The 21,487-nt window shown below is 35.2% G+C and overlaps 1 protein-coding gene across 5 annotated transcripts in view; it reads right to left on the bottom strand.

Moving 5' to 3' along the window:
* Positions 1 to 442: 442 nt before the first annotated feature.
* Positions 443 to 21,487, bottom strand: part of SHOC2 (SHOC2 leucine rich repeat scaffold protein) — an 87,550-nt gene continuing 66,505 nt past the window's right edge. For all 5 annotated transcript variants that reach the window (XM_086378982.1, XM_086378983.1, XM_086378981.1 and 2 more), the window contains 6 exons: positions 13,469 to 13,599; positions 10,313 to 10,501; positions 7,080 to 7,202; positions 4,697 to 4,834; positions 4,048 to 4,165; positions 443 to 2,570 (listed from right to left, as the gene is read on the bottom strand). In XM_086378982.1, the coding sequence (XP_086235108.1) occupies positions 2,362 to 2,570; positions 4,048 to 4,165; positions 4,697 to 4,834; positions 7,080 to 7,202; positions 10,313 to 10,501; positions 13,469 to 13,599 (908 nt within the window). In that variant the 3' untranslated portion in view covers positions 443 to 2,361. The remainder of the gene's footprint in view (positions 2,571 to 4,047; positions 4,166 to 4,696; positions 4,835 to 7,079; positions 7,203 to 10,312; positions 10,502 to 13,468; positions 13,600 to 21,487) is intronic.

Genomic DNA, 21,487 nt, shown 5'->3' with positions numbered 1-21,487 from the left:
TCATTCAATAATATCCCTTACTATAGTCAAACTATTTAAATATTAAATATACTGACTGCACAAGGATAATTGGGAAATTAAGAGTCCATTTAGCTTCATGTTAGAAGTAATGAAATCCATAAGCTCTCTAAGGTGACAGCCATACATGTGACATATTTTATGCACCTTAAAAAATTGTAATTCCTTAGCTATAGATGGTTTGTCTATAACTTCTACACGTAGGGTTGTGATCACCTTGCATTTCTATTATAAACTAACATAAATGAATGTAGGGGAACAAAAATATTTCAAAAACTGTATCTATTTTCATTTTTAAGAAACAATACCCATTAAAAAAAAAAAAGACATTAGGTTACTGCCTTTAAAGTTCAAGTTCCATTATCTTAAGATATAAACACACTTTGATATGAGATTTTTATAAAAACCACACATACACACAAGATTCAGGTAGAGCTGTAATAAACAAATTCCTTTTATAAACACAATTTTAACTGAAAAGCCACAGTAGATGGAAAAAAAAAAAAAGAAGAAAGGATATTACCTGGTAAAATCCAGTGACATCTACAATAGTTTTACAGCACATTTAAGCATTCTACGGTTTTATATCTTTACCTGCCTTCCATTTCTTAGTTGCTCCTTAAAAAATTGCCAATTACGACTATAGGTTCAACTTCAAACTTCGTCCTGATTTTGAGTGCCAGGAAAAGCAAAACAACAATCCAAATTTCCATCTTAATGTTATAACCTCACTTCAAAAATGGTTTTATTTAAATTACAATGCCCATCTAAATAGAAAAAAAAAAAGAAAACCAAGCAGCAACATGTAATTATACATAATAGTTATTCATTATATGGGAAGTGTTTTTTAGGATGGTATATCTAGAATGCACTTGCTCTGTGAGTCTCTTCAGTAATTAAATTGACTTAGACCAACACTATCAAAAGTAAGAGTACGGTAATAAGGGGCACACATTTACAATACTGCTAGCCTTAAAAGCAGTAAAGCAAAAGAAAATATACCAAATAGCACATGCATATCTCACAGAACTTCCACTGAACTATCAATGACTTTTATGCAATGTGCTCTTTTCTGTAACTTTATTAACAACTACCAAAAAAGGAAAGATGAGATTGAAATCAATGGTACTGAACTGAATTGTTTGAAGCCAGTGCCCCATTTGTGGGGAAAAGTGCATTTAATTCAGCAGCAATATAGCACAGTGTGAAGATATTGTGCTTAGACGCAGATATTCCAGAACTGAAAGATGTACAAGGCAAGTCAAGATATAAAACCATAGTACACTGTTAAATAACCTTGAAACATACATATATTGCAGTGTTCAAAGAAAAACATTCATTTCATTGTACAAGGCTAGGGAGAAATCCTTAAAGTTACCTATCGCAGTTTATGATATAATAAATACATATCTATATAGCATTGTATATACATATATAGAATGTGTTTATGTGTGTTTATGTGTATCTTTTTCTTTTTTTGCCAAATTATTCTGTTAGTTTCTGTGGATCTGCAACTTTCAGGAATGAAAACTCCTTTACACTACAAGTTTCTGTTCCCCTAAACTTCAGAAAAGATATTTATACTAGAAAAGGTATCAATACTTTCCCCCAACCCAAAGACTTACTTCAGATATTTTGCTTCACAATTGATCAGAGAAACACAATTAAAGGAATTCAAAATTTTTTGACTGTATCTTTTCACTTTGCCAGTTGTTTCAACAAGCAGATATCTTTTAATATTAAATCAGCTGATGCAAATTCTTTAGCAAAGGATATAAATGAGATTTTGCTGATCAAAACAGAGCAAATCAAAACCAAAATAAAATAAAATAAAATAAAATCCAGTGATTTACTCTGACTGTAAACAATATATAAAATTCAAATCTCAAATTTCAAAATAAGTTAAAAGAAAAATTCTACCTTCAGGGCCTATAATACTAAAAAGATCTGACAATTGGTAAGGGGAAAATATATATGAAAAGTTGCAACAAAATTGCTTGCCCAGAATTTTTGCTAAGAAAAAGTATATCTAACTATACTACCTCTGGCCCTTAAGTTTAATAATTTCATAATTTGTTGGCAAATGTTTTAAGCAAACTGGCATATCATATTACACAACAGAAAAACATCCATCAAGTTCAGCAAAGAAAACTTATATAAGCTTTTTGTACAGAATTTAAAAAAATCTAAATGGCTATGATTCCTCTATTAGCAGAAACACATAAACATAGTCTTTATAAATCTGCCAAATATATCAATATCTACATAAATAGATACAGATATAGATATGAAACATTAACGGCAGTCTATTTTTGAACAGTGTGTGGGACCAGCAGATTTGTATCAGACCATGGCACGATATGGACCCTGCATCTTTAGGAACTGAATGATGAAAGAAGGACCCCCAGCAACAATCTGAGGTGGAAGATGGCTGAGTGGACAGTTCTCAATACTCATGATTGAAAGCTTGCTGCAAAGAGCCAGCTCAAAGGGAAGGCTATGCAGGTTGGGGTTGTCATTCAAATACAGTTCTTCTAGATTCTCCAGTGTACCTGTTATAAAAAATAATTTTAAAAAAATTAGTTATTATTTAAAAAGCTCAACTGAGCATGATCCTTATCCTGGGTATCCCACATACTGAACACACAGTGCCTTTTACTCTCTTCTCTTAGTTTTAAAACTCTCTACAACCATGGATCTCAAACTTTCCTGCTTATTCAAATAAACAAGGGAGATTTTTAAAAAGTGATGTCCAGGTCACGTGCTATACCAATAAAAATCTCTTCATTTATGTTTGGTTTTCAAGCTCAGTTTCTTTGAAAAAATATATACTGTATCTCCAGAGACTCTGTTTGGGATAGCCTGGCATTCATGTGTATTTTAAATTTCAAAAATTATATAATCAACTTACATAGTAAGTGCCTATAATTACTTTCATGTTGAAGAAATGTGATCACTTCTCTTAGTAATAAATTTCTCACGTGAAAGGTTAAGAGAGTTATTATGTATTTGCCAGTAAGGCAAAAGTCAATTTATGTAATCTTTTAAAATTTTTCCTTAGACCATCTTAGGATACTCATACTTTCTAGGCAAATAGTCTCAAGCAATTGCATGTGGCCAGCTGGATAAGCACACTAGAAATAAGTATATAAAGTTGCTTTATGAGTTTCCAATTTTTTAATTTCAAAATCTTAATATTTGACAGTGGTATGTAATAGAACTAATTTAAAAAGTTACTAGATATTGGATTTGTTTACATTTAAGATTTTATGTATTACTCAGAGCAACCTTACGGAATGTTACTAGAATCCATATTTTATAGATAGGAACCTGAAGCTTAGGGAGGTTCTGTACCTTATTCAATGCCACAAAACCAGAAGCAGTAGAGCCAGATTTTGAATTGTCTATTGTACTCCAAAACCATCCTTAACCACTCATCTATAGTGCCTCTGAAACAGCATGGTATAGATGAGAGAATAACAAATGGGATTACTAATTTTAGTACTATGTGACTGTAATTGATTAAAACACTGTAACATGAAGCAACTTGCACTACGTAAAATTCAAGGTGTTCATATTGACAGTATGAAATAATGGGTATGAAAACACTTGGAAAATTCTAAAGTAACTCAAATATTAACATTAATCAAATATTAATATCAATCCTAAAACCTCACAAGAGAAAATTCTTTTGGCATAAGAAACTAATTTAATTCACGCTTGTGTAATTTTTAAACTTGGAAGAAAAAGAACTCCTCCAAATTAACGTTAAATCTACTGAAATACAAGTATGCTAAAACATTCTCAAATATTATGTTAAACTCAATTCCCCATGAGGAAACCTAATAAAAACTAACCAACTACTACTATTACTACTAGTGCTCTATAAAAAAAATCTTGAGCTTGATGTAATTTGAGTAAGTTGACAAAAATAGTAGATTTATTTATCAGAAACACTGCTTGAACACATGTTCTAATAACTAATGAAAGCATGTTATTAGTACAGTCAAATACCCAAAGGGTTCATACCAATTTCCTCAGGAAGATGAGTAAGTAGGTTCTCTCCAAGGCCTAGATGTGTAAGATTGGTAAGGTGACCAATGCCTCTGGGAAGAGTGGTCAGTTGGTTGTTTGTCAAGACTAATTTCTAAAAGGTTAACAAAATAAAAGACGGTTACATGTATGTTTCCTGTAACTGATGTAAATTTTTTAAAAACTACATCTACTAAACAGCAAGATAAATTTATAGGGAAATTAGATTGACTAATATTACACAGTAGTAATGTAGTATTAGTCACTCAGTCGTGTCTGACTCTGCGACCCCACAGACTGTAGCCCTCCAGGAATCTCTGTCCATGGGATTCTCCAGGCAAGAATACTGGAGTGGGTTGTATTCCTTTCTCCAGAGGATCTTCCCAACCTAGATACTGAACCTGGGTCTCCTGCATAGCAGGCAGATTCTTTACTGTCTGAGCTACATATTATATAAAAATCACTAAATAACTTTTTCTTTCAAACACTATCATTTGTTAGGAAGACAAAAGCAGCTAGGTTACATGAACATAAAATTCAGCTCTAATAGGAAAATCTATTTGGTCCAAGAATAAAAAAATGTACAATTTGGAATGCATCCCAAAAACTTTAATTATATACCTATAAAATCATCAGAATGTTTTACCTGCAAATCCTTAAGATAAGCAATTTCATTTGGCAAGGATTCCAATTTGTTCTCCTCTAGATCCAATTCTCTTAACTTCCTAAGGTTTCCAAGGCCATGAGGAAGCTTCTTTAGAAGATTGTTTGATAATATTAAAACCTAAAGAGAAATTATTGATAATGTTTGACAACCCACAAAACAGAAATATATTATCATCATGTGCCTTAAAATTAAGCAATGTTAATTTTCTAAACAGTGAATATTTAGGGTAATGTCTAATTATATAACAAGATATTAAACTTACTATTCTAAAAAAAAAATTGCCATAGTTACTGGAAACAAAATAGTTTGATGAAGTCAAAACTAATGAAAGCAAAAGGAAAGAATTTAAACTAAATTACAAAAAATATGAAAATTATTAACTACTTGCACTAAGATTCATACAGGTAATGGTATTTTGATACTGAATGGTTACAAATATCTATCTAATAGGAAACCAATTATTTATTCAAAACTCCTTACAAGCAAGCCATCATTTAAGGTAGGTAACAATTGACTTCTAAACTGCCTATATCAATCCACTAGTTATTATTTGTAGTAAATTTATTACATTGCAGGGCATCCTGCAGTATCTTGAATAAGAAGGGGAAAAAAGGTTGAAGAAGATACAAGTCTTCATTCTCAGAGAAGTTATAGTGGAGGGGGGTTAGGTAGGCAAACAATACTGAGTATGGGGATAGTGAGAAGAGCACTAAATGGAAAGATCTATGTAAGGTTCTAGCTAAATTTTTATGCCCACTTATTTCTTCCAAAGTTATACTACATACAATGAAGTAAACATATTCAATAAGACCAAGAAAATGACAATAGTAGCTATCACTGAGTTTACTACTATTTGTATGCATGCTAAGTTGCTTCAGCTGTATCTGATTCTTTGTGACCCACTGGACTGCAACCCCCCAAGCTCCTTTGTCCATGGGAGTCTCCGGGCAAGAATACTGGAATGGGTTGCCATACCCTCCTCCAGGGGATCTTCCCAATCCAGGGATTGAACCCATGTCCCCTGTGTCTCTTGCACTGGCAGGTGGATTCTTTACCACTAACACCACATATTAAATGAAAAATGTGCATTATTGCATTTAGTCTTAATTACAATTCTATGTGGAGAAGGAAATGGCAACCCACTCCAATATTCTTGCCTGGAAAATCCCATGGATGGAGGAACGTGCCAGGCTACAGTCCATGGGGTCACAAAGAGTCAAACACAACTGAGTGACTTCATTAGCACTAGCACAATTCTATGAGGAATATATTACTATCCCCATTACTTTCCCCAGCTGAGGAAACTGAAGCTTGGGTACATTAAATCCATAAATAGTTAAAAGGGGAATTGTACCCAGATCTATTTGGCTTCAAAGTTCCTGCTGTTAGCCATTACACCATACTTTTTCACCTTATTAAATACAATAATAAAAGAATAGAAAAATTAGAATTTTTAAAAAAACATGAGGACAATTTTAGAAATATTTACTGTTAGTAAGTTTTTTCATCAAAAGAGTGAAAATGCTAGGGATTCAGAGGCAGGAGAAATCTTTGAGGAAGTAACAGGAAGGTAGATCTTTGTTAACTACTTTAACAACAAAGTAGTTGCTAAATTGTGTCTAAGTCTTTGCAACTCCATGGACTGCACGGATCTTTAATTGTGAGAAATAATTTTAAAAGAAAAATTTTAAGGGGATGAGAAAAGAGCATTCTAGATACTGGGAACAATAAAGGTACAGAGCTAGAAATATGCACACATTGCCAACAAAGAAACTAATCAATTCAGTTAGTAAATAAAAGAGGAGGTGGGTAATTAGGATGAAAAAGTAGGTCAGAATTATATGAAGGGTGCTGAATGCCAATATGAGGAACCCAGAATTATTTTAGAGGACAATGGTATAGCATTCTTAGAAAGAATTAAGAAAAAAAATACAAAAGATGCTGCGCTTTAGAGACCCTTTCTTTCAAAGATAGTTTATAGTATTCAAACCGACCGACTTTTAGTGGGCAAGAGTGATTCAAAAGCATTGAGCCCAGATTAAGTCAACACTTCATCATCCTAATACAGCTGCATGTTTAAGAGAGCACTACATTTCTTTTTTTAATTGACAGAATCTGGACTATTTATTTATTTATGACCACTTCACGTGGCATACAGGACCTTAGTTCTCCAACCAGGGATCAAATCCACACCCTCTGCATTGGGAGCGAGGAGTTTGAACCACTGGACTGCTAGGGAAGTCCTGAGAGCACTAACATTTCTAATTATGATCTTCAATTATGAAACTGATTAATTGTAAACTTCATAAGTGAGGTAACTGTGGAAAAGTCTAATGAGTTCTAAATGTTCTTTTATACTCACCTCAAGAGAAACAAGACCAGACACATCCTCAGGGATCTTTGTGAGCTGATTGGTAGCTAAATTCAATTCTACCATACTGGTCCAAGTTCCAAAATCCAAGGGAAGTGATGTCAATTGATTGTCCTGACAGAGATAAAACGAAGCATTCAAGGTAAAACCACAAAAACAAAGCTCCATATGTAACTCCCTATAGAAAGAGAATTCTTAAACAGAAAAAGACATTCCCTTTCTTTAATATCTAAATATAGAAAGAAAGAAAAACAAGGAACAAAAACACTCAGCCTCCAAAGTTTTCCATACAGTTAAGTTCAGTCACTAAGTCGTGTCCGATTTTCATGACGCCATGGGCTACAGCACGTCAGGATTCCCTGTCCATCACCAACCCCAGAGCTTGCTCAAAATGATGTCCATCGAGTAGGTGATGCCATCCAACCATTTCATTATCTGTAGTCTCCTCCTCCTGCCTTCAGTCGTTCCCAGCATCAGGGTCTTTTCCATGGAGTCAGTTCTTCACATCAGGTGGCCAAAGTATTGGAGTTTCAGCTTCAACATCAGTCCTTCCAATGAACACCCAGGACTGATCTCCTTTAGGATGGACTGGTTGGATCTCCTTGCTGTCCAAGGGACTCTAGAGAGCCTTCTCCAACACCACAGTTCAAAAGCATCAATTCTTCAGCGCTCAGCTTTCTTTATAGTCCAACTCTCACATCCATACATGACCCCTGGAAAAACCATAGCCTTGACTAGACGGACCTTTGTTGACAAAGTAAGGTCTCTGCTGTTTAATATGCTATCTAGGTTGGTCGTAACTTTTCTTCCAAGGAGTAAGTGTCTTTAATTTCATGGCTGCAATCACCATCTGCAGTGATTTTGGAGCCCAAAAAAATAGTCAGCCACTGTTTCTACTGTTTCCCCATCTATTTGCCATGAAGTGACGGGACCGGATGCCATGATCTTAGTTTTCTGAATGTTGAGCTTTAAGCTAACTTTTTTCACTCTACTCTTTCACTTTCATCAAGAGGCTCTTTAGTTCTTCACTTTCTGCCATAAGGGTGGTTATCATCTACATATCTGAGGTTATTGATATTTCTCCTAGCAATCTTGATTCCAGCTTGTGCTTCCTCCAGCCCAGCGTTTCTCATGATGCACTCTACATATAAGTTAAATAAGCTTATATATATTGACACACTAATATACAGCCTTGACAAACTCCTTTTCCTATTTGGAACCAGTCTGTTGTTTCATGTCCAGTTCTAACTGTTGCTTCCTGACCTGCATACAGGTTTCTCAAGAGTCAGGTCAGGTGGTGTGGTATTTCCATCTCTCAGAATTTTCCATAGTTTGTTGTGATCCACATAGTCAAAGGCTTTGGCATAGTCAATAAAGCAGAAATAGATGTTTTTCTGGAACTCTTTTGCTTTTCCATGATTCAGCAGATGTTGGCCATTTGATCTCTGGTTCACCTGCCTTTTCTAAAACCAGCTTGAACATCTGGAAGTTCACGGTTCACATATTGCTGAAGCCTGGCCTGGAGAATTTTGAGCATTACCTTACTAGCGTGTAAGATGACTACAATTGTGTGTAGTTTAAGCATTCTTTGGCATTGCCTTTCTTTGGGACTGGAGTGAAAACTGACCTTTTCCAGTCCTGTGGCCACTGCTGAGTTTTCCAAATTTGCTGACATATAGAGTGCAGCACTTTCACAGCATCATCTTTCGGGATTTGAAATAGCTCAACTGGAATTCCATCACCTCCACTAGCTTTGTTCGTAGTGATGCTTTCTAAGGCCCACTTGACTTCACATTCCAGGATGTCTGGTTCTAGCTGAGTGTGAGTGATCACACACCATCGTGATAATCTTGGTTGTGAAGATCTTTTTTGTACAGTTCTTCTGTGTATTCTTGCCACCTCTTCTTAATATCTTCTGCTTCTGATAGGTCCCTACCATTTCTGCCCTTTATTGAGCCCATCTTTGCATGAAATGTTCCCTTGGTAGCTCTAATAGTCTTGAAGAGATCTCTAGTCTTTCCCATTCTATTGTTTTCCTCTATTTCTTTGCATTGGTTGGTGAGGAAGGCTTTCTTATCTCTCCTTGCTGTTCTTTGGAACCCTGCATTCAAATGGGTATATCTTTCCTTTTCTCCTTTGCTTTTCACTTCTCTTCTTTTTACAGCTATTTGTACAGCCTCCCCAGCCAGCCATCTTGCTTTTTTACATTTCTTTTTCTTGGGGATGGTCTTGATCCCTGTCTCCTGTACAATGTCATGAACCTCCATCCATAGTTCATCAGGCACTCTGTCTAACAGATCTAGTCCCTTAAATCTATTTCTCACTTCCACTGTATAATCATAAGGGATTTGATTTAGCTCATACCTGAATGGTCTAGTGGTTTTCCCCACTTTCTTCAGTTTAAGTCTGAATTTGGCAATAAGGAGTTCATGATCTGAGCCACAGTCAGCTCCCGGTCTTGTTTTTGCTGACTGTATAGAGCTTCTCCATCTTTGGCTGCAAAGAATATAATTAATCTGATATCGGTGTTGACCATCTGGTGATGCCCATGTGTAGTCTTCTCTTGTGTTGTTGGAAGAGGGTGTTTGCTATGACCAGTGTGTTCTCTTGGCAAAACTCTTATTAGCCTTTGCCCTGCTTCATTCTGTACTCCAAGGGCAAATTTGCCTGTTACTCCAGGTGTTTCTTGACTTCCTACTTTTGCATTCCAAGTCTATGCCCCAACCAGTAATGCTGAAGAAGCTGAAGTTGAACGGTTTTATGAAGACCTACAAGGCCTTTTAGAACTAACATACCAAAAAAGATGTCCTTTTCATTATACGGGACTGGAATGCAAAAGTAGGAAGTCAAGAAAAATAAGTTTGTTCACTACAAATTAAATCGCTGGACAAACCATTTTTCATTTCTTCCTTCCTTCTGCAATAAAATTTCTTTTCCTTACTACAAATGTGATTCATTCATGGTAGAGAATATAGACAAGCAACAAGAAACTAAAAATCACCCACTGGGAGAAAATAGTTGCAAATCATATAACTGACAAAGCATTAACATCCAAAATACATAAAGAACTGCAACTCAACAGTAAAAAAAGAAAAACCCAAACAATCCAATTAAAAAATGAGCACAGCATAAGGAAGAAACAATTGCCCATTCTGATAAATCATAAATACACTAAAAGTACTAGTTAAAGTAGTGATTTTCCCCTAACACAAATAGAGGCTTACCTTCATATTCAGCTTACTTAATACTTTTGCTCTGGAGAAAATTCCAAATGGGATTTTGTTGATTCGATTGTGTTCCATATTGAGGGAATAGATAGTGGAAAATTGAGATGGACCACCTACTGGATATAACTGGAAGCAATTTCTAGCTAATGTCAAACTATTCAGTTTCACAAGACTTGATAAAAGACTCTGTTAAAAACAAAAAATGAAATAAGCATAATAATTAGAACTATAACAAGACTTATTCTGTAGAACATAGAGCAGCAGTACCAAACAAATGCCTGGGAGAGTCTTGCAGGTAACAAATGACAGACACTGGCTGGGCCGGTTCTATAATGCCTCATCCAGAAGGAAAGTCATTCACTACTCAGCTCTAGCTAATTGTTACCTTGCAGGGATGTGCAGCCAATGTAGTCAGATTTTCAGAATTTAGGAAGAAACAGGAAATTCATTTACTTATATTAAATCTTTTATTCTTTGGCTTTATTTAAAATACTCTACAGGGTAAAGATAATGTATCTGTGGGTAAGAGGTGTTTCATGAGTGGCCAGTTTGAGACCTCTCATACAGGATCTTACAGAGGACTGGTATCGGACAGTCCTGGGTCTGAGTCCTGACTCCATCACCTGCTGTGTATTCAGTGCTATTCAAGTCTTGGTTAAGTATCTATCTCTAAATTATTATTAAGATTAATATAATACCTGACACAGAATAAGGTATCATTCAGTAATTTAAATGTTCCTTTTAAGAATATTAAATTCAGAAGGTAACACTACTTTTTGATATTATATAATACATTGCTTTTCCATACTGTAAATTTCTGAGGGAATATACATCTATCAAACAAGTATTCACTTAGCACATAACCCCATATTCCCTCTTACTTCAGTCCCCCACCATGTAACCAGAGTACTAGGTGTTTAGTATTATAAAAGGATCTCTACCATCAGGAAGACTAAATTCCATTTAGAGAAATAAAGCACACAGATAGGAAAAAGAAAATAATATACAACTCTATATAATCAATAATAAATTGTACAGAATAGGCTCTTGCTATTCAAAGTCTGGTTTAAAGAAGAGCAGCATCCGTATCCCCAGAGAGCTTGTTAGAAATGTGGACTCTTAGGCCCCACCTCCACAGAATCATAATATGAATCTTAAGATTTCCAGGTGATTTGTATGCTCATTAATGTTTGAGAAACACTGGTTCAGGCTATAAAATAGTTTTAAATCCTGGTCCCATCTTTTAGTAGTTCATGACTTTGAGCAAGTTATCTCTCTGAACCTTTGTTCTATTCATTTGTAAGAGGATGATGTCTTGTTTTATAGGTTGTAGTAAAGATTTTTTAAATAAATAAATATATATATATATATAAGTAACTTTATAAGTCACTTCTTTATTTAAATTCAAAGAAAAGGAGAAATACTGGAATAACTGGAAAAGCAGAAGACAATTGAAAGTGAGTGAAATCTTAAAGGATGAAAAACCATTTTAAATACTCAGAGAAGCAGAAGAAAATATTCTGGATTGCTGTAAGGCAGCTCTCCAACCTTTTCATTCTAAGGTCATACTGTGAAGCTTTGAGGTTGCTGACCATTGCTGCAGAGTCAAACACATCTGGGTTCCCATCTCAGATCTTCTACTTACCAGCCTTGTAAGCTTCAGTGAATTAATCAATCAATATATCTCTCACTATATTCCCAGAAAAAAATATTTCAGGGTGACACATTTGGCCAAAAACATGACTTCTCAAGTCTTATTTCTCTATTTGATGAGACCACTCCAATAATCAGTAGGATTACAGTGAAGATAAAAATGAAATAATACATGTAAAGCTTCCAGCCTTATGCCTTGAGTATATGGGCTTAAATTTATTAAGTTCCTTCTCCTTTAGTCTTTGGGTATCCATTAAAACTAGTTCATTTGCAGACAGTCTTCAAATGGAAAAGTATATAGTGATTTTGCCAGCTCCGATTTCAGCAATATAATGAGCCCCCTTTGAAAATCACTTTCCCGATTTTTCTTGCCAGCTTGAATATCTAAGTGCTGTTTAATGGTTTTTATTGTTTTTCTTGTTATTATAAATGCAGATAATTACACATTTGCATTAAGAATATGCTACTTCCAAAGCACATAGACTACCTTTAAATAAAAATGCTTTCCAATGTTTGAACAAGGCCTATCAAGTATTTCATCCATACTTCTCTATCTGAAAATGGGTATGTTTAAATATACACACACACCCCTTCTTCCATAAACAGACTGAAGAGAGCTGTCTTCTTTATAATTCTCCTATCAAAAATAAATCCTGACTTATTTCGGTCACAAAGTTATATGAAAGTACTTAGCACATGTCTTTATCCTAAGATACCCAATAATTATGTTTCCCTTCAGTGACAATATGACTGGATATATAAATAAATGTTAAAATTTCTCACTAGGTGAAACTTGGTATATACCTAGTCTTTACATTTAGACATAATGACACTGTAAAAGAGGTCAGTCTTACTTAAACTCATAAATCACACCCTAAAAGAATGCCAAAAGATCTAATTAATGTGTTAATTATTTGCCTTATTATGGGATATGAATCACTGTTAGAAAAGAGGATGACATTAAACAGTAGAACTTCACCCATTTTCAAGTTAAGAATTACCATTATCACAGAAATTTAAAAATCCAAACAGTCTAGCTGTCAGGGCTATATCTACAATCTGTGGATTCTATTTCCTAATCCCAAACTACTACTTACTACTAACAATAGTGCTCTTTTGCCACAGGTGAGATACTGTCACAGTAGTTTTAATGAACTGGTCCAGACTAGAAACTACACAAGGTATTTTTAATTATTAGAAAAAAAAGACTTTGCAAAGTTCAGTCAATCCATTAAGTCCACAATTCTTCTCATGTTAGAATACTACAGTAAAATATGCTTGAATAACTATAAGCAAACTTACTAGTTGCTGGGTATGCTAAAACATACCTGCTCTTTCTTTTTTGGAATTTTTTTATCTCAGCGATGGGATATGTATCACAGCACACCCATTATTTAAGCAAACTCAATCATCAAATTTACCAAGCTGTACAGACTGATTAATCTTCCCTTCATTATGTTATAGACTCGTTTCAAGAGTTTACCATAATTCACTTCTTACCTCTGGTAAAGTAGAAATGTTATTGTTCTCTAAATTTAATTCTTCAAGTGCACTGCATTTTGCCAATGATCTGGGTATTGCTGACAGTCTGTTGTATCTCAGACCAAGACGACTTAAACTGGACAGATTTCCTGTGAACATAAAAAAAAAAAAAAAGGAATTGTTTTTTTTAATCTGATAAGCCTGTCACTCTCCCAGGCGATTATCAAGCAATATTTATAAATTACTTTCAAGTACTATTTCAGCAAGAGCCCTAACTTTTTGTACCAAAAAACTACACAGTACACTCTACCAATTAGGATGAAACTGAAGCCACTTTTGTGTCCACCGTCTTAGAGAAATAATGAAATACACAGCTACAAGTCAATTTTTAAAATCAGTTATTGGAAAGTATTGGCACACTTAAATAAAATATTAACCTTTAGACAAGGCCCAGTTGAATAACATCAAAGTAATAAATGATAGAAGTTTACTCCTTGGAAGAAAAGTTATGACCAACCTAGACAGCATATTCAAAAGCAGAGACATTACTTTGCCAACAAAGGTTCGTCTAGTCAAAGCTATGGTTTTCCCAGTGGTCGTGTATAGATGTGAGAGTTGGACTGTGAAGAAAGCTGAATGCCAAAGAATTGATGCTTTTGAACTGTGGTGTTGGAGAAGACTCTTGGGAGTCCCTTGGACTACAGGGAGATCCAACCAGTCCATTCTAAAGGAGATCAGTCCTGGGTGTTCTTTGGAAGGAGTGATGCTAAAGCTGAAACTCCAGTACTTTGGCAACCTCATGCTAAGAGTTGACTCATTGGAAAAGACTCTGATGCTGGGAGGGATTAGGGGCAGGAGGAAAAGGGGATGACAGACGATGAGATGGCTGGATGGTATCACTGACTCGATGGACATGAGTTTGAGTGAACTCCAGGAGATGGTGATGGACAGGGAGGCCTGGCGTGCTGCGATTCATGGGGTCGCAGAGAGTCGGACACTACTGAGCGACTGAATTGAATAAATGATAATTACTTAAAATACGAGATGCACAATTATTTTGTGAGATCAGAAAGGTTCAATATTTTTCATGAGTTTAAATATAAACAATCCAAAATTTCTCTAAAAAGTTGACTTGATGGTTAAAAATTTCTCAAAATAATTTTTTATGAACAAAAGTGAAAGCTACAGTCTCTCATTATCTAAGCATATCCAGCTTGAGCATATTAGTCACTATTGAATACCTAAAATGAGCAGAGCAGAAAAACAGACATTTTATACTTCTATAGCCAAGACCCATGGTAAGCTACATATAAGCTACATGGATGAATATGATGATATCTGCTATCACAGGTTTAAATCAAATTTAATTTTCAAAATAGTATAAACTCATTTTGATACCAAAAAAGATGAGTAATGAGAATTTAGTTCAATGTATTTTTTTTTTTTGTCATGGCTGGTTAATTTCTGATTCAACAATGTAATTGTTGCTACAACCTTTTTAGTTGGGCTAGGTTAAATGTTAGCCTCTAGTTTTAAATTCAACAGTATAACCAGTATTAGAAATTAAAAGGATACTTCATTTTATTATACTTTTCTTTATTGTGCTTCACTGATATTGTGTGTTTATGTATCAAAGGTTTGTGGCAACCATACTTTGAACAAATCTACTTGTGCCACTTTTCACAAAAGCATTTGTTCACTTAATGTCTCTGTGTCACATTTTAGTAATTCTTGCTACATTTCAAACTTTTATGTTATTATTATACTTGTTTTGGAGATCTATGATCAGTGATCTTGGATGTTACTAGTGTAATTGTTTTGGGGTGCCATGAACTGCACTTATTTAAGATGGTGAACTTAATTGGTAAATGCTATGTATATTCTTTATGCTCCACCAAACAGTTGCTTCCCTGTCTCTCTCCCTCTCCCCTGAAATACAACAATATTGAAATTAAGCCAATAATGACCCTACAGTGACTTCTAACCAAGTCAAAGTCAGAACTGCATGTCTTTCACTTTAAATCAAAAGCCAGAAATAACTGAAGGAAATCAAAAGAGCTACTCTATAATCTGAATGATACTTTTTCAATAAAGTATTTTTAATTAAGGCATGTATAGTTTTTAGACAAAATGGTACTGCACACTTAATAGACTACAGTACTGTGTAACAGAACTTTTATATACACTGGCAAACAAAAAAATTTGTGTGACACTTTATTGTGATAGGTGCTTTGTTGAAGTGCTCTGAGATGGAATCGACAATATCTCCAAAGTAGGTCTGTATAGAAGTGGATGCCTGTGTCACACAACATTTTGGAGATAAGTATTTTGGTGCCTTTCAACTTTCAGCAACTGTCTGATGTTTGTCAATTTCTTTCGAATTTCTGCTTTGACTATTTTTCAGAAAGTCATTGTATGAATAACTTTTAGATACATTACTCCAATATTTACAGAAAACATGTATTAGCCTACAGAATAAGTTAAGCCTTAAACCTAGCAGAGCAGTCACCTTGTCTCATATTCCTCATCTAGTTATATTCATTTGCATCTTTCCAGCCTGGTACGCTGCAGTCCATGGAGTCGCTAGGAGTCGGACACGACTGAGCGACTTCATTTTCACTTTTCACTTTCATGCATTGGAGAAGGAAATGGCAACCCACTCCAGTGTTCTTGCCTGGAGAATCCCAGGGACAGTGGAGCCTGGTGGGCTGCAGTCTACGGGGTCTCACAGAGTCGGAGGCAACTGAAGCAACTTAGCAGCAGCAGCAGCTCTTGCTGAAGAAAATAGTGATCAAAATTGTAAGAAATGCCCAAATGGAGCTAATTTTTACCCTTTACATTTTTAAGAGTTAGTTACTGGTATCAAAAATACTCTGATAAGTCTATATACCATAAGTCTAGCCAACTACAGTGCAAAAAAACCTTAGCAATCATTTCAATTCCTGCAATTAGAACTATTCCAGAGGTATGGTATACTCATTTTCATTACGTTCTTATAACAGTGTTTGGAAACTGGGTCAAGAGTTCACTAGTTATGATTAATTAAGATTTCCAACAGGCAGAAAACTGAATTAAAAAGCAACAGTAAAAACGACCACTTAGAAAAGACAAGTTAACTTTGTCTTTACAGTGCTTCCTAAATTAAATAAGGATGCTTCACCAGTGTCTTTCTAATGACACTCCAGGGATATGTGTCAATTTTGGAGGTGGGGGGGAAACAAGCAGAGAACTGGATCACTTTCCAAAGTTCCAGAGAATTCAGAGATTAAAAATAAGTGCAAGAACATTATTATTTCTATCAGTGAACTATGACATTGTAGTGTTAGTTGCTCAGTCGTGTCCGACTCTGCGACCCCATGGATTGTAGCCCACAGGCTCCTCTGTCCATGGAATTCTCCAGGCAAGAATACTGGAGTGGGCAGCCATTCCTTTCTCCACTATGACATTAAATATGATACAAATATTACTTGGAAATTGGGCTGGCAAAAAATAATCTGCTTTATGATGAAATTATAGTCAAGTTTCTAATAGCAAAAAATGGGGACAACCTTTATGTTTAAGAATTGATGCATAATTATTTAGATTGAAGGCATCACAGTGTAACAGCAAAAACAAAGGATATTCTATATCTACGTGTCCCTGGGTAAGTTACTTAACTTAGTCTATCTCCTCATCCATAAAGTGAGGATAATGTCTAATATCTGACAGGGTTGCTCTAATGATTAAATACAATGTATGTAAGATACTTAGTACAATGACTGATATGAAATAGATACTCAAAAGATAATCCTATTCTATGGTACTACTATAGTCTGCTGTATTCTGTACCTATTAAAATTATTCTACAAAAATCTTGTAAGATATGAAAGACTGTTATGACATTAAATGAAGTCAGGTAACAAAATCATGTGTTTTGTATGATCTGTATGATTACATACACATGCAAAGAGTTTAAATTATCTCTATATGATAGAAATACAGATTAAATTTTTTTCTTTGAACTTGTCTAGAATTTCCCTAATTTTCTATAATTTTTTAATTTTAAAATGTCCTTTTGATAAAGAAAAATTCTGTAATTCTGAAGTCAGTTTAATTTTAAAAACTGTGATATCTTTATACCATCCTTTTATTGAATGAATAGTTTACATTATGGAGAAGCTTTATATTAACACAGAGAGGTAAGATGTTTGGACACTTTACACTGTGAGGCTCATTTTCTCCATACAGTGAGGATATGAGCTAAGCTGTGGAAAAACAGAGCATGGTGGTTTCAAGTTTCAGATAGTCAACCCCCCCACCCCCCAAAAAAGACAAGAGATTAAAAAGATACCCAAGCAGCACCAATAAGAACCATCTGAGAGTACTCAGAATGGACTTTAGCATAAGACATGTGAAATGACTTGATGGCAGAGCTAGAATCAAACTCAATTGGCTCCTTATCAAGTAATCGTTTTTTGTGAATTTTATCGACCCTGATCCAGTGAACTAGTTTCCTCCTGACACAGAAGCATGATATGCTCATTCTTGCCTCCATGCTGTTTGACTGTCCTTGCTGTTCAGCTCACGGAATGCATTTTTTATTCCATACTAAGTCCAGCATATTTCTTCATGAAGTTTTCTCTGGCCATTCTATCAAGATCTTATTGATCTCCCTCTAAACCGGACACATGGCTACATGCTGTTTTCATTATACATTAGCATTTTACTTACAGTCTACATTGCTGGTTGTTTCATGAATTAGTTACTTCCCCCAATAGACTGAAAATCCTTTAAGTAAGGGAGCTTGCTATGCATTTCTACTGAAATTTGCACAGAATTTCAGTGCAAAGCACACACCAGGCTTTCATTCATGCTTTCGTATTTACTAAAGACGCTAAAATATTTCACCATATGGCCTCCTTTCCATTAAGAACAAGATGTAAAAACTCAAAATTATATGAGACTCATTAAAAGCTTTTTTTCTTTGACCCATTCTCAACTTATAAAATAGCATGTCTCCAAAACACAGATGTTAACTGGACATGATTTTTAAGTACATAACAGATTTTCCTGGTCTACCTGACTAAAAATTAGTTCTTTTAAAAATATTCACTTTAATTTTTCCTGGATACCCAATGACTAAGCAGCCCATTTTTAGATATCAGAGAATGAACTAACCATTGCACTCCTCTTATCACACCAAATAAATTTTCAATTACAAAATATATAAGTATAACTTACTTTACTGCCCAGAAAACCATGGTGTGTAATCCAATATGTACATATTGAGATCCTTCTCTTAAGCTTTTACTTCAGTTCAGCTCAGTCGTGTCCGACTCTTTGCGACCCCATGAATCGCAGCACGCCAGGCCTCCCTGTCTATCACCAACTCCCGGAGTTCACCCAGACTCACGTCCATCGAGTCAGTGATGCCATCCAGCCATCTCATCCTCTGTCGTCCCTTTCTCCTCCTGCCCCCAATCCCTCCCAGCATCAGAGTCTTTTCCAATGAGTCAACACTTCGCATGAGGTAGCCAAGGTACTGGAATTTCGGCTTTAGCATCATTCCCTCCAAAGAAATCCCAGGGCTGATCTTCAGAATGGACTGGTTGGATCTCCTTGCAGTCCAAGGGACTCTCAAGAGTCTTCTCCAACACCACAGTTCAAAAGCATAAATTCTTCGGCGCTCAGCCTTCTTCACAGTCCAACTCTCACATCCACACATGACCACAGGAAAAACCATAGCCTTGACTAGACGAACCTTTGTTGGCAAAGTAATGTCTCTTCTTTTGAACATGCTATCTAGGTTGGTCATAACTTTCCTTCCAAGGAGTAAGCGTCTTTTAATTTCATGGCTGCAGTCACCATCTGCAGTGTTTTTGGAGCCCAAAAAGATAAAGTCTGACACTGTTTCCCCATCTATTTCCCATGAAGTGATGAGACTGGATAAGCTTTTACTTATACATATACAAATTCAGGATTTTTTAAAATGTTTCTCTATTTGTCTTTATATAAATGGGATCATTTTGCACACTTTTCCTCCTAAATAACAGGTCATAGAAATATTTTCTTGTTGAGTAAATACTGATATACTTCATTTTATTTAACCACTGTACCCTATGATATGTATAATTATACAATTATCTAATCATCCCCAATGGACAGCATTTGTTCCTAATATTTAAAAAGGAATTCTATAATGAACGTCCTAATAGATACTTGTGTGTACATGTGAAAATATTTCAGATGTATCAAAAGATAGCAATATCTTAAATCTTAACAGACAGTGCCATTAGGCTGTATCAATTTCATTCCCACCAAAACTGAAGGGCAGTCCCCATTAACTCACATCCATTTAAAATGGGGAAGGAGGGAGGGTATCAATATCTTATTCCTTGCCTATCGCATGCCCATGGCCACTACAAGACTGGTAAAGAGATGGAAATTTTCCTATAAGCAGTGATAATGTCCGAGTACAAAGAATTTCAAAAATCTTTTGATAAAATTTTAATTGCTATACCACGTTGAAGATAAAAAAGGCACTCAATCTTAAAAAATAAATAGAAGAAGCTCATCCTCTGTCTCTCCTTCATACCACTGCTTTCCCTATGTAATACAGCTGTTCCATGGTAATAAAATGGCTGAAGCATTCACCAACAGGTCTATGAAATGCCTGAACTCCACCACCGCCCCCCCCCCAGTGGGATTGAAGAGGATGAACTTTAAAAATTGTACTCTATGAGAATATGCTATTCTGATGAAGCAATTAACATCTGCAAAGGACTTGTCACTTTCTTGAGAGCATGGTATGCTCAGAGTCATCCACATTTTGTCAAAATGCACTACTCTCAGCAAAATAAAAAAGGTGAAAAAAAATTAACGATGAAATATCAACACTGTCTTATGCCAGAAAAAAAAAAAAAAACTTAACATGAGAAGTCTGGCATTTACTGTGATTCACCCCCTGCAGTGGTTTCAACTCTAGCCTCTTTCAGTAAGTGGTTTTAACCACAAAGTAAACTGCAACCTAGAAATCAAGCCACAGCTTGCTTTAATATTGAGCCACTGTGACTAAGAAATAAAATCAATGTTGCCAACGCTTATAAATGTAGGCTGATCACTGTCAATCACTGGCATTTAGCTTTCTAAGTGCTTAACTTTGACAGTAAGTTGCTCTGTGTTCTGAATCTGACAGCTTGTTTTCTTATGCTGTCAGATTTTTAAAATATGGAAACATTAAATGGCTATGAATTAAAATTAATGCTTTCAATTTCAGCAAAAGAAATCAGCATTTTTAGGTTAATTTAGTGTAACTTTTGAGTAAGACTCTAACTCAAACAGTCTTTATCTTATTTTAACAAAGTAGCAAAAAATCACTAGAAAAGGCATACAAGTTCTAACAATGAAATATTGTTAAAGGTACAATTTTTTTCCAGAAACATTAAACTAATAAATTGAAAATAAACTTAAAAGTTATATAAAATGTAAGGCCAGGATCTCTAAAACTCTTAGAGGAAAACAGAGACAAGACACTCTGATATAAATGTCTGCAATATCCTCTTTGACCACCTCTTAGAGAAATGGAAATAAAACAAAAACAAGTGGGACCTAGTTAAACTTAAAAGCTTTGCATAACAAAGGAAAGTATAACCAAGATGAAAAGACAACCCTCAGAATGGGAGAAAATAATCATAAATGAAACTAACAAAGGATTAATCTCCAAAATATACAAGCAGTTCATGCAGCCCTATGCCAGAAAAGCAAACAACCCAATTAAAAAGTAGGCAGAAGATCTAAGCACACATTTCTCCAACGAAGATATACAGATGGCCAACCAACACATGAAAAGATGCTCTACATTGCTCATTATTAAAGAAATTCAAATCAAAACTACAATGAGGTATTACCTTACACTGGTCAGAATGGTCATCAAAACAATCTACAAACAATAAATGCTGGAGAAGGTGTGGAGAAAAGGGAACTCTCTTGCACTGTTGGTGGGAATGTAAATTGATATAGTCACTATGGAGAAACAGTGTGGCTATTTCTTTAAATACT

The sequence above is a fragment of the Bos grunniens genome, chromosome 26 (genome assembly GCF_055505025.1).
Source record: "Bos grunniens cultivar Pamir isolate PY7600 chromosome 26, Bosgru_T2T1.0, whole genome shotgun sequence".
NCBI classification, from domain to species: Eukaryota; Metazoa; Chordata; class Mammalia; order Artiodactyla; family Bovidae; genus Bos; species Bos grunniens.
Note: the sequence above shows the minus strand (reverse complement) of the source record. Positions and strands in the feature narration are given on the sequence as shown.